At 49.0% G+C, this 13,331-nt stretch overlaps 1 protein-coding gene across 1 annotated transcript in view; it reads left to right on the forward strand.

Annotated features, from left to right (window-relative positions):
* The window catches only part of LOC139241316 (beta-adrenergic receptor kinase 1-like), a gene marked incomplete at its 5' end in the record, with an annotated part of 114,114 nt that overhangs the window by 27,885 nt on the left and 72,898 nt on the right, over positions 1 to 13,331 (forward strand). The window contains 3 exons of the mRNA XM_070869945.1: positions 2,533 to 2,611; positions 4,629 to 4,756; positions 7,258 to 7,352. Coding sequence (XP_070726046.1) covers positions 2,533 to 2,611; positions 4,629 to 4,756; positions 7,258 to 7,352 — 302 coding nt within the window. The remainder of the gene's footprint in view (positions 1 to 2,532; positions 2,612 to 4,628; positions 4,757 to 7,257; positions 7,353 to 13,331) is intronic.

The raw sequence follows: 13,331 nt of genomic DNA on the forward strand, positions 1-13,331 counted from the left end.
TTACACGCACTCTCGCACACGCACTCTCTCTCACACGCACTCTCTCTCGCGCACTCTCTCACACACACTCTCTCTCTCACACACTCTCTCTCACACACACTCTCTCTCACACACACTCTCTCTCTCACATTCTCTCTCATACACACACTCACACACACACTCACACAAACACTCACACAAACACTCACACACACATTCACACATAACTCACACACACTCTCTCTCTCTCACACACACACTCTCTCACACACTCTCTCAAACACTCACACACACACACACTCACACACACGCTCACACACACACTCACACACACTCTCTCACACACTCTCTCACACTCTCTGTCTCACACACTCTCTCACACGCACTCTCTCTCACACTCTGTCACACACTCTCTCTCACACACACTCTCTCTCACACACTCTCACACACTCTCTCACACGCACTCTCTCACACGCACTCTCTCACACGCACTCTCGCTCACACGCACTCTCTCTCACACACTCTCTCTCACACACACTCTCTCTCACACACTCTCTCTCACACACTCTCTCTCACACTCTCACACACACTCTCTCTCACACTCTCTCTCACACTCTCTCTCACACACACACTCTCACACATTCTCACTCACACACTCTCTCTCACACTCTCTCTCACACTCTCTCTCACACACACTCTCTCTCACACACACTCTCTCTCACACACACTCTCTCTCAAACACTCTCTCATACACATACTCACACAAACACTCACACACACTCACACACACTCTCACACACACTCTCACTCACTCACTCACACTCTCACTCACTCACTCACACTCACATTCACACACACACACACACACACCCACAAACACTCACACACAGGCACACACTCACACACTCTCACATACTCTCACGCTCTCTCTCTCGCTCTCTCACACACATTCTCACACACACACTCTCACACATTCTCACACACACACTCTCTCACACACACACTCTCTCACACACACACTCTTTCTCACACACATTCTCACACACACACTCTCTCTCACACTCTCACACACACTCTCTCTCACACTCTCTCTCACACACATTCTCACACACACACTCTCACACATTCTCACACACACACTCTCTCACACACACACTCTCACACATTCTCACACACACACTCTCGCACTCACATGCACTCTCACACTCTCACACACACACACACAGTCTCATACTCACTCAAAGTGCGGGGAGAGTTCCGTGTTGCAACATAGAAACATAGAAAATAGGTGCAGGAGTAGACCATTCGGCCCTTCGAGCCTGCACCACCATTCGATGTGATCATGGCTGATGATTCCCTCAGTACCTCTTTCCTGCTTTCTCTCCATACCCCTTGATCCTTTTAGCCGTAAGGGCCACATCTAACTCCCTTTTGAATATATCCAATGAACTGCCATCAACAACTTTCTGTGGTAGAGAATTCCACAGGTTCACAACTCTCTGAGTGAAGAAGTTTCTCCTCATCTCAGTCCTAAATGGCCTACCCCTTATCCTTAGACTGTGACCCCTGGTTCTGGACTTCCCCAACATCGGGAACATTCTTCCCGCATCTAACCTGTCCAATCCCATCAGAATTTTATATGTTTCTATGAGATCCCCTCTCATCCTTCTAAACTCCAGTGAATACAGGCCCAGTTGATCCAGTCTCTCCTCATATCTCAGTCCTGCCATCCCGGGAATCAGTCTGGTGAACCTTCGCTGCACTCCCTCAATAGTAAGAATGTCCTTCCTCAGATTAGGAGACCAAAACTGAACACAATATTCCAGGTGAAGCCTCACCAAGGCCCTGTACAACTGCAGTAAGACCTCCCTGCTCCTATACTCAAATCCTCTCGCTATGAAGGCCAACATACCATTTGGCTCATTCACCGCCTGCTGTACCTGCATGCCAACTTTCAATGACTGATGAACCATGACATCCAGGTCTCGTTGCACCTCCCCTTTTCCTAATCTGCCGCCATTCAGATAATATTCTGCCTTCCTGTTTTTGCCACCAAAGTGGATAACCTCAATTTATCCACATTATACTGCATCTGCCATGTATTTGCCCACTCACCTAACCTGTCCAAGTCATCCTGCAGCCTCTTAGCGTCCCCCTCACAGCTCACACCGCCACCCAGCTTAGTGTCATCTGCAAACTTGGAGATATTACACTCAATTACCTCATCTAAATCATTGATGTATATTGTAAATAGCTGGGGTCCCAGCACTGAGCCCTGCGGCACCCCACTAGTCACTGCTTGCCCTTCTGAAATGGACCCGTTTATCTCGACTCTCTGCTTCCTGTCTGCCAACCAGTGTTGAGCGATCCCGGTAACCACGGAGTGCCGATCCCTGTGGAGATGGTAAGACCCTCACCAGCCCGGTTGCCAGGAGCAGCAGCAAAGGCCGGTGCTGTGTCCGTACGCCGCGGAGGGTCTGAACGTAGATTTAGGCCGCACTGGCTCACCGTATCCTCAGCCTTACCCGCTCTCTCTCTCTCTCTCTGTGACAGGACTGTGCATTCATCACTCGTCTCACTTACGCCTTTCAGACGCCGGACAAACTATGCTTGATCCTGGACTACACCGATGGTAAGTGACCGGTCACATACTGACTGCCCACCTTCTACAGAAGATCATCAGAAATAGGAGCAGGAGTTGGCCATTCGGCCCCTCGAGCCGCTCCACCATTTAATACCATCATGGCTGATCCGATCATGGACTCAGCTCCACTTCCCTGCCCGTTCCCCATAACCCCTTATCGGTTAAGAAACTGTCTATCTCTGTCTTAAATTTATTCAATGTCCCGGCTTCCACAGCTCTCTGGGGCAGAGAATTCCACAGATTTACAACCCTCTGAGACAAGAAATTCCTCCTCATCTCAGTTTTAAATGGGCGGCCCCTTATTCTAAGACCATGCCCCCTAGTTCTAGTCTCCCCCATCAGTGGGAACATCCTCTCTGCATCCACCTTGTCAAGCCCCCTCATAATCTTATACGTTTCCATAAGATCACCTCTCATTCTTCTGAATTCCAATGAGTAGAGGCCCAACCTCCTCAACCTTTCCTCATAAGTCAACCCCCTCATCTCCGGAATCAACCGAGTGAACCTTCTCTGAACTGACTCCAAAGCAAGTATATCCTTTCGTAAATATGGAAACCAAAACTGCACGCAGTACTCCAGGTGTGGCCTCACCCATACCTTGTATAGCTGTAGCAAGACTTCCCAGCTTTTATACTCCATCCCCTTTGCAATAAAGGCCAAGATACCATTGGCCTTCCTGATCACTTGCTGTACCTGCATACTAACCTTTTGTGTTTCATGTACAAGTACCCCCAGGTCCCGCTGTACTGCGGCACTTTGCAATCTTTCTCCATTTAATTAATAACTTGCTCTTTGAGTTTTTTCTGCCAAAGTGCATGACCTCACACTTTCCAACATTATAATCTATCTGCCAAATTTTTGCCCACTCACTGAGCCTGTCTCTGACCCTTTGCAGATTTTTGTGTCCTCCTCACACATTGCTTTTCCTCCCATCTTTGTATCGTCAGCAAATTTGGCTACGTTACACTCAGTATACTGACACCAGTCAGTGTACAGATATCTCCCTGAGAGAGAGGGACTGAGAGACACCAGTCGCTGTACAGATATCTCCCTGAGGGAGAGGGGACTGAGAGACACCAGTCAGTGAACAGATATCTCCTTGAGGGAGAGGGACTGAGAGACAGCAGTCAGTGTACAGATATCTCACTGAGGGAGGGACTGAGAGACACCAGTCAGTGTACAGATATCTCCCTGAGGGAGAGGGGACTGAGAGACACCAGTAGGTGTACAGATATCTCCCTGAGGGAGAGGGACTGAGAGACACCAGTCAGTGTACAGATATCTCCCTGAGGGAGAGGGACTGAGAGACACCAGTCAGTGTACAGATAGCTCCCTGAGGGAGAGGGGATTGAGAGACACCAGTCAGTGTTCCGATATCTCCCTGAGGGAGAGGGACTGAGAGACACCAGTCAGTGTACAGGTATATCCCTGAGGGAGAGGGGACTGAGAGACACCAGTCAGTGTACAGATATCTCCCTGAGGGAGAGGGGATTGAGAGACACCAGTCAGTGTACAGATATCTCCCTGAGGGAGAGGGGACTGAGAGACACCTATCAGTGTTCAGATATCTCCCTGAGGGAGAGGAACTGAGTGACACCAGTCAGTGTACAGATATCTCCCTGAGGGAGAGGGGACTGAGAGACACCTATCAGTGTACAGATATCTCCCTGAGGGAGAGGGACTGAGAGACACCAGTCAGTGTACAGATATCTCCCTGAGGGAGAGGGGACTGAGAGACACCAGTCAGTATACAGATATCTCCCTGAGGGAGAGGGGACTGAGAGACACCAGTCAGTGTACAGATATCTCCCTGAGGGAGAGGGGACTGAGAGACACCAGTCAGTGTACAGATATCTCCCTGAGGGAGAGGGGATTGAGAGACACCAGTCAGTGTACAGATATCTCCCTGAGAGAGGGAGGACTGACAGACACCAGTCAGTGTACCGATATCTCCCTGAGGTAGAGGAACTGAGTGAAATACTGGCCTGTGTTTCTCCCTACCCAGGAGGGAATCTCCAGACTCTGATGCATGACGGAAAGTTACAGGAAATGGAAGCTCGGTTCTACGCTGCTGAGATGATCCTGGGTTTGGAGTATTTGCACAAACATTCTGTGGTCCACAGGGACTTAAAGGTAGGAGACTCGTAAGTGCATCACTCGTTCCTTCTGAGGCACCTTCTATCCCACCCAGTCTAATCCCACTCTCCCCCCTTTAATATCCCACCCAGTCTAATCCCACCCTCCCCCCTTTAATATCCCACCCAGTCTAATCCCACTCTCCCCCCTTTAATATTCCACCCAGTCTAATCCCACTCTCCCTCCTTTAATATACCACCCAGTCTAATCCCACTCTCCCTCCTTTAATATCCCACCCAGTCTAATCCCACCCTCCCCCCTTTAATATCCCACCCAGTCTAATCCCACTCTCCCCCCTTTAATATTCCACCCAGTCTTATCCCACTCTCCCCCCTTTAATATCCCACCCAGTCTAATCCCACTCTCCCTCCTTTAATATCCCACCCAGTCTAATCCCACGCTCCCTCCTTTAATATCCCACCCAGTCTAATCCCACTCTCCCCCCTTTAATATCCCACCCAGTCTAATCCCACTCTCCCCCCTTTAATATCCCACCCAGTCTAATCCCACTCTCCCCTCTTTAATATCCCACCCAGTCTAATCCCACTCTCCCCCTCACTCCCCGCCCCCTTTAATATTCCCACCCAGTCTAATCCCACTCTCCCCCACTCTTCCCCACTCTCCCGACACTCTGCAATATCCCACTTAGTTTAAGAGTGGGATTAGACTGGGTGGGATATTAAAGAGGGGAGTGACTGGGGAGACTGGGATTAGACTGGATGGGCTATTAAATGGTGCTGGGAGTGAGGGGGAGAGTGGGATTCGACTGGGTGGGCTATTAAAGGGTAGGGGAGTGAGCGGGAGAATGGGATTAGACTGGGTGGGATATTGAAGGGTATGGGGAGTGAGCGGGAGAATGGGATTAGACTGGGTGGGATATTGAAGGGTATGGGGCGTGAGCGGGAGAATGGGATTCGACTGGGTGGGATATTAAATGGTATGGGGAGTGAGCAGGAGAATGGGATTAGACTGGGTGGGCTATTAAAGGGTATGGGGAGTGAGGGGGAGAATGGGATTAGACTGGGTGGGATATTGAAGGGTATGGGGAGTGAGCGGGAGAATGGGATTAGACTGGGTGGGCTATTAAAGGGTGTGGGGAGTGAGGGGGAGAGTGGGATTCGACTGGGTGGGCTATTAAAGGGTAGGGGAGTGAGTAGGAGAATGGGATTAGACTGGGTGGGCTATTAAAGGGTAAGGGAGTGAGGGGGAGAGTGGGATTAGACTGGGTGGGATATTAAAGGCTGCAGAGAGTGAGGGGAAGAACTGGATTCATGGGATTGTGGGCGTCGCTGGCCAGGCCGGCATTTATTGCCCGTCCCTAATTGCCCCGGGGAGAAGGTGGTGGTGAGCCGCCTTCTTGAACCGCTGCAGTCCGTGTGGTGAAGGTGCTCCCACAGTGCTGTTAGGGAGGGAGTTCCAGGATTGTGACCCAGCCACGATGAAGGAACGGTCGATATATTCCCAAGTCGGGATGGTGTGTGACTGGGAGGGGAACGTGGAGGTGATGGTGTTCCCATGGACCTGCTGCCCTTGTCCTTCTAGGGGGTAGAGGTCGCGGGTTTGGGAGGTGCTGCCGGAGAAGCCTTGGCGAGTTGCCGCGGTGCATCTTGTGGATGGTACACACTGCAGCCAGGGGGCGCCGGTGGTGGAGGGAGCGAGTGTTGAAGGGGGTGGGTAGCGTGGCCCATCGAGCGGCCTGCTTTGTCCTGGATGGTGTCGAGCTTCTCGAGTGTTGTTGGGAACTGCAACTCATCCAGGCAAGTGGGGAGTGTTCCCTCACACTCCTGACTTGTAGATGGTGGAAAGGGCTTTGGGGAGTCAGGAGGTGAGACACTCACCACAGAACACCCAGCCTCTGACCTGCTCTTGTGGCCTCAGTGTTTATGTGGCTGGTCCAGTTAAGTTTCTGGTCAGTGGAGACCCCCAGGATGTTGGTGGTGGGGGATTCGGTGATGGGAATACCGTTAAATGTCAAGGGGCAGTGGTTAGACTCTCGCTTGTTGGAGATAGTCCTTGCCGAGAGATGGACTGTGGCAAGACTGGACAAAATGGGGTTATTCTCCTGAGAGCAGAGAAGGTTGAGGGGAGATTGACCATAAAAGCACAAGATAAAAGGTCACGGGGCTGGGGGTAATATATTAGCATGGATAGAGGATTGGCTAACTAACAGAGAACAGAGAGTCGGGATAAATGGTTCATGCTCTGGTTGGCAAACAGTAACGAGTGGGCTGCCGCAGGGATCAGTGCTGGGGCCCCAACTATTTATAATCTATATTAGCGACTTGGAAGAAGGGACCGAGTGTAACGTCGCCACGTTTGCTGATGATACAAAGATGGGCGTTGAAAGGCTCCCTGTCTGTCTCTCTGTTGGAGGAGGGAGGACGGGGGGGCAGAGGGGAGGTATGTCAGCCAATGATCGCTCCCCTTCGATGGAAGGCCGTTTGTTGGCCGCCCATTCGTTGACTGACTGCTAATCTTCTCCTGATTCCCCCTTCCAGCCGTCAAACGTGGCGCTGAGCACGAGCGGCCATCTCAAGATCGCAAATATGAGCCTCGCCTGCGATTTCGCCAGGAGCCTGCCTACGGCCACAATGTGAGTCGTGACGTTTTACATCCCCACGTCTATCTCCCCCACCCACCTCCCAATTCCTCAGAAACCCCACCCCCTACCTGCCTCCCGCCTTCACTCCTTCAACTGTAGCAGCAAACCTGAGGACTGGGAGAAATTTAGAATTGAGCAGAGGAGGACTAAGGGTTTAATTAAGAGGGGAAAATAGAGTATGAGAGGAAGCTTGCTGGGAACATAAAAACTGACTGCAAAAGCTTCTATAGATATGTGAAGAGAAAAAGATCAGTGAAGACAACCGTAGGTCCCTTGCAGTCAGATTCAGGTGAATTTGTAATGGGGAACAAAGAAATGGCAGACCAATTGAACAAATACTTTGGTTCTGTCTTCACGAAGGAAGACACAAATAACCTTCCGGAAATACGAGGGGACTGAGGGTCCAGCGAGAAGGAGGAACTGAAGGAAATCCTTTTCAGTCAGGAAATTGTGTCCGGGAAATTGATGGGATTGAAGGCCGATAAATCCCCAGGGCCTGATAGTCTGCATCCCAGAGTACTTAAGGAAGTGGCCCTAGAAATAGTGGATGCATTGGTGATCATTTTCCAACATTCTATAGACTCTGGATCAGTTCCTATGGACTGGAGGGTAGCTAATGTAACCCCACCTTTTAAACAAGGAGGGAGAGAGAAAGCGGGTAATTATAGACCGGTGAGCCTGACCTCGGTGGTGGGGAAAATGTTGGAATCAATTATTAAAGATGAAATAGCAGCGCATTTGGAAAGCAGTGACAGGATCGGTCCAAGTCAGCATGGAATTATGAAAGGGAAATCATGCTTGACAAATCTTCTGGAATTTTTTGAGGATGTAACTAGTAGAATGGACAAGGGAGAACCAGTGGATGTGGTGTATTTGGACTTTCAAAAGGCTGTTAACAAGGTCCCCCACAAGAGATTAGTGTGAAAAATTAAAGCACATGGTACTGGGGGTAATGTACTGACGTGGATAGAGAACTGGTTGGCAGACAGGAAGCAGAGAGTCGGGATAAACGGGTCCTTTTCAGAATGGCGGGCAGTGAATAGTGGGGTGCCGCAAGGGTCAGTGCTGGGACCCCAGCTATTTACATAGCAACATAGAAAACAGGTGCAGGAGTGGGCCATTCGGCCCTTCGAGCCTGCACCATCATTCAATAAGATCGTGGCTGATCATTCCCTCAGTACCCCTTTCCTGCTTTCTCTCCATACCCCTTGATCCCTTTAGCCGTAAGGGCCATATCTAACTGCCTCTTGAATATATCCAATGAACTGGCCTCAACAACTCTCTGTGACAGGGAATTCCACAGGTTAACAACTCTCTGAGTGAAGAAGTTTCTCCTCATCTCGGTCCTAAATGGCTTACCCCTTTTCCTAAGATTGTGTCCCCTGGTTCTGGACATCCCCAACATTGGGAACAATCTACCCGCATCTAACCTGTTCAATCCCGTCAGAATCTTATACATTTCTATGAGATCCCCTCTCATCCTTCTAAACTTCAGTGAATAAAGGCCCAGTTGATCCAGTCTCTCCCCATATGTCAGTCCTGCCATCCCGGGAATCAGTCTGGTGAACCTTCGCTGCACTCCCTCAATAGCAAGAACGTCCTTCCTCAGATTAGGAGACCAAAACTGAACACAATATTCCAGGTGAGGCCTCACCAAGGCCCTGTACAACTACAGTAAGACCTCCCTGCTCCTGTACTCAAATACCCGAGCTATGAAGGCCAACATACCATTTGCCTTCTTCACCGCCTGCTGTACCTGCATGCCAACTTTCAATGACTGATGTACCATGACACCCAGGTCTCGTTGCACCTCCCCTTTTCCAAATCTGTCGCCATTCAGATAATATTCTGCCTTCATGTTTTTGCCCCCAAAGTGGATAACCTCACATTTATTCACATTATACTGCATCTGCCATGCATTTGCCCACTCACCTAACCTGTCTAAGTCACCCTGCAGCCTCTTAGCGTCCCCCTCACAGCTCACCCCGCTATCCAGTTTAGTGTCATCTGAAAACTTGGAGATATTACACTCAATTCCTTCATCCAAATCATTGATGTGTTTTGTAAAGAGCTGGGGTCCCAGCACTGAGCCCTGCGGCACTCCACTAGTCACTGCCTGCCATTCTGAAAAGGACCCGTTTATCCCGACTCTCTGCTTCCTGTCTGCCAACCAGTTCTCTATCCACGTCAGTACATTACCCCCAATACCATGTGCTTTAATTTTGCACACCAATCTCTTGTGTGGGACCTTGTCAAAAGCCTTTTGAAAGTCCAAATACACCACATCCACTGGTTCTCCCTTGTCCACTCTACTAGTTACATCCTCAAAAAATTCCAGAAGATTTGTCAAGCATGATTTCCCTTTCATAATTCCATGCTGACTTGGACCGATCCTGTCACTGCTTTCCAAATGCGCTGCTATTTCATCGTTAATAATTGATTCCAACATTTTCCCCACTACTGATGTCAGGCTAACCGGTCTATAATTACCAGCTTTCTCTCTCCCTCCCTTTTTAAACAGTGGCGTTACATCAGCTACCCTCCAGTCCATAGGAACTGATCCAGTGTTAATAGACTGTTGGAAAATGATCACCAATGCATCCACTATTTCTAGGGCCACTTCCTTAAGTACTCTGGGATGCAGACAATCAGGCCCCAGGCATTTATTGGCCTTCAATCCCATCAATTTCCCGAAAACAACTTCCCGCCTAATAAGGATATTCTTCAGTTCCTCCTTCTCACTACACCCTCGGCCCCCTAGTATTTCTGGAAGGTTATTTGTGTTTTCCTTCGTGAAGACAGAACCAAAGTATTTGTTCAATTGGTCTGCCATTTCGTTGTTCCCCATTATAAATTCACCTGAATTTCTGAATGCAAGGGACCTACGTTTGTCTTCACTGATCTTTTTCTCTTCACATATCTATAGAAGCTTTTGCAGTCAGTTTTTATGTTCCTGGCAAGCTTCTTCTCGTACTCTATTTTCTCCCTCCTAATTAAATCCTTTGTCCACATCTGCTGAATTCTAAATTTCTCCCAGTCCTCAGGGATTAATGATTTAGATGAAGGAATTGAATGTAATATCTCCAAGTTTGCAGATGACACTAAGCTGGATGGCAGTGTGAGCTGTGAGGAGGACACTAAGAGGCTGCAGGGTGACTTGGACAGGTTAGGTGAGTGGGCAAATGCATGGCAGATGCAGTATAATGTGGATAAATGTGAGGTTATCCACTTTGGTGACAAAAACAGGAAGGCAGAATATTATCTGAATGGCGACAGATTAGGAAAAGGGGAGGTGCAACGAGACCTGGATGTCATGGTTCATCAGTCATTGAAAGTTGGCATGCAGGTACAGCAGGCGGTGAAGAAGGCAAATGGCATGTTGGCCTTCATAGCGAGAGGATTTGACTATAGGAGCAGGGAGGTCTTACTGCAGTTGTCCAGGGCCTTGGTGAGGCCACACCTTGAATATTGTCTCCTAATCTGAGGAAGGACATTCTTGCTATTGAGGGAGTGCAGCGAAGGTTCACCAGACTGATTCCCTGGATGGCAGGGCTGACATATGAGGAGAGACTGGATTGACTAGGCTTATATTCGGTGGAATTTAGAAGAATGAGAGGGGATCCCATTTAAAGATATAAAATTCTGATGGGATTGGACAGGTTAGATGCAGGAAGAATGTTCCCAATGTTGGGCAAGTCCAGAACCAGGGGTCACAGTCTCAGGATAAGGGGTAAGCTATTTAGGACCGAGATAAGGAGAAACTTCTTCACCCAGAGAGTGGTGAACCTGTGGAAGTCTCTGCCACAGAGAGTTGTTGAGGCCAGTTCATTAAATATATTCAAGAGGGAGTTAGATGTGGCCCTTACGGCTAAAGGGATTAAGAGGTATGGAGAGAAAGCAGGAAAGGGATACTGAAGTTGCATGATCAGCCATGATCATATTGAATGGTGGTGCAGGCTCGAAGGGCCGAATGGCCTACTTCTGCACCTCTTTTCTATGTTTCTATGTAAATAATAACTTGCTCTTTGATTTTCTTCTGCCAAAGTGCATGACCTCACACTTTCCAACATTATACTCCATCTGCCAAATTTTTGCCCACTCACTTAGCCTGCCTATGTCCTTTTGCAGGTTTTTTGTGTCCTCCTCACACATTGCTTTTCCTCCCATCTTTGTATCGTCAGCAAACTTGGCTACGTTACACTCAGTCCCTTCATCTAAGTGGTTAATATAGATTGTAAATAGTTGGGGCCCCAGCACTGATTACAATCTATATTTACCGTATTTGATCAAGTATCAATGGAGCTGGTTATTATCGCGACATTCACATCCTATCGAGACTAACCTTTTTCTAAATTCCGACAATACAAATCGCAAAGTGCCGCAGTACAGCGGGACCTGGGGGTCCTTGTGCATGAAACACAAAAGGTTAGTGTGCAGGTACAGCAAGTGATCAGGAAGGCCAGTGGAATGTTGGATTTTATTGCAAAGGGGATGGAGTATAAAAGCAGGGAAGACTTGCTACAGTTATACAGGGTATTGGTGAGGCCACACCTGGAATACTGCGTGCAGTTTTGCTCTCCAAATTTGAGGAAGGATATACTTCCTTTGGAGCCAGTTCAAAAAAGGTTCATTAGATCGATTCCGGAGATGAGGGAGTTGACCTCTGAGGAAAGCGTTGTGTATGGAGAAAGAGTCAGACTGAATACTGTGAGATCAAAGTAATGTATGACCTTAGTCTTTAATTGCAGGTCTCCAGAGTGCCTCTCCAATCTGTGACGCCTCCTTAAATACCTGTGCTCCCAAGGGTTTATGGGATCCCTTGGGAGTCCAGGGGATGAGCCCTCTGGTGGCTGTACAGAGTAAATACAAGTCCACATATATAACAACACTCCCCCACCAAGCCAATAGTGTAACTATTTACAATGTGAGTCGATCTGGGGCCCTTCTTGCCCTGGTTGATCGTCTCGGTGTGAAGGCTGGTGTTCATGGGCCCGTTTTTCGCGCCCGAAAGTGCGGCGAAAAAATACCTGCAGATTCTCCGGCTCCCTGCAGGTCCTCTGGAGCTGGGCGCGGCGCAGCACGAGCTGTGGAGGGCGGAGCCAGGTCCCTGCGCTGAAAACAGTGCCGGGACTTCTGCACAGGCGCACTACAGTGGGCGCGCATGCGCAGTAGCTCCAGGCGCCCGTAACTGTGTGGGAGGGACCTGAAGCATGCAGCCCCTAGCCCTGGCCGAATGGCCTCACCTGTCCAAGTCACCCTGCAGCCTTTTAGTGTCCTCCTCACAGCTCACACCGCCACTCAATTTAGTGTCATCTGCAAACTTGGAGATATTACACTCTATTCCTTCATTTAAATCATTGATGTATGTTTCAGAAGGATGAGGGGTGATCTTACAGAAACATTTAAAATAATGAAAGGGATAGACAAGATAGAGGCAGAGAGGTTGTTTCCACTGGTCGGGGAGACTAGAACTAGGGGGCACAGCCTCAAAATACGGGGGAGCCAATTTAAAACCGAGTTGAGAAGGAATTTCTTCTCCCAGAGGGTTGTGAATCTGTGGAATTCTCTGCCCAAGGAAGCAGTTGAGGCTAGCTCATTGAATGTATTCAAGTCACAGATAGATAGATTTTTAACCAATAAGGGAATTAACGGTTATGGGGAGCGGGCGGGTAAGTGGAGCTGAGTCCACGGCCAGATCAACCATGATCTTGTTGAATGGCGGAGCAGGCTCGAGGGGCTAGATGGCCTATTCCTGTTCCTAATTCTTATGTTCTTATGTAAATAGCTGGGGTCCCAGCACTGAGCCCTGCGGCACTCCACTAGTCACTGCCTGCCATTCTGAAAAGGACCCGTTTATCCCGACTCTCTGCTTCCTGTCTGCCAACCAGTTCTCTCTCCATGTCAGTATATTACCCCCAATACCATGCGCTTTGATTTTGCACACCTATCTCTTGTGTGGGACCTTGTCAA

This window comes from Pristiophorus japonicus, unplaced genomic scaffold (genome assembly GCF_044704955.1).
Source record: "Pristiophorus japonicus isolate sPriJap1 unplaced genomic scaffold, sPriJap1.hap1 HAP1_SCAFFOLD_1036, whole genome shotgun sequence".
Lineage (NCBI taxonomy): Eukaryota > Metazoa > Chordata > Chondrichthyes > Pristiophoridae > Pristiophorus > Pristiophorus japonicus.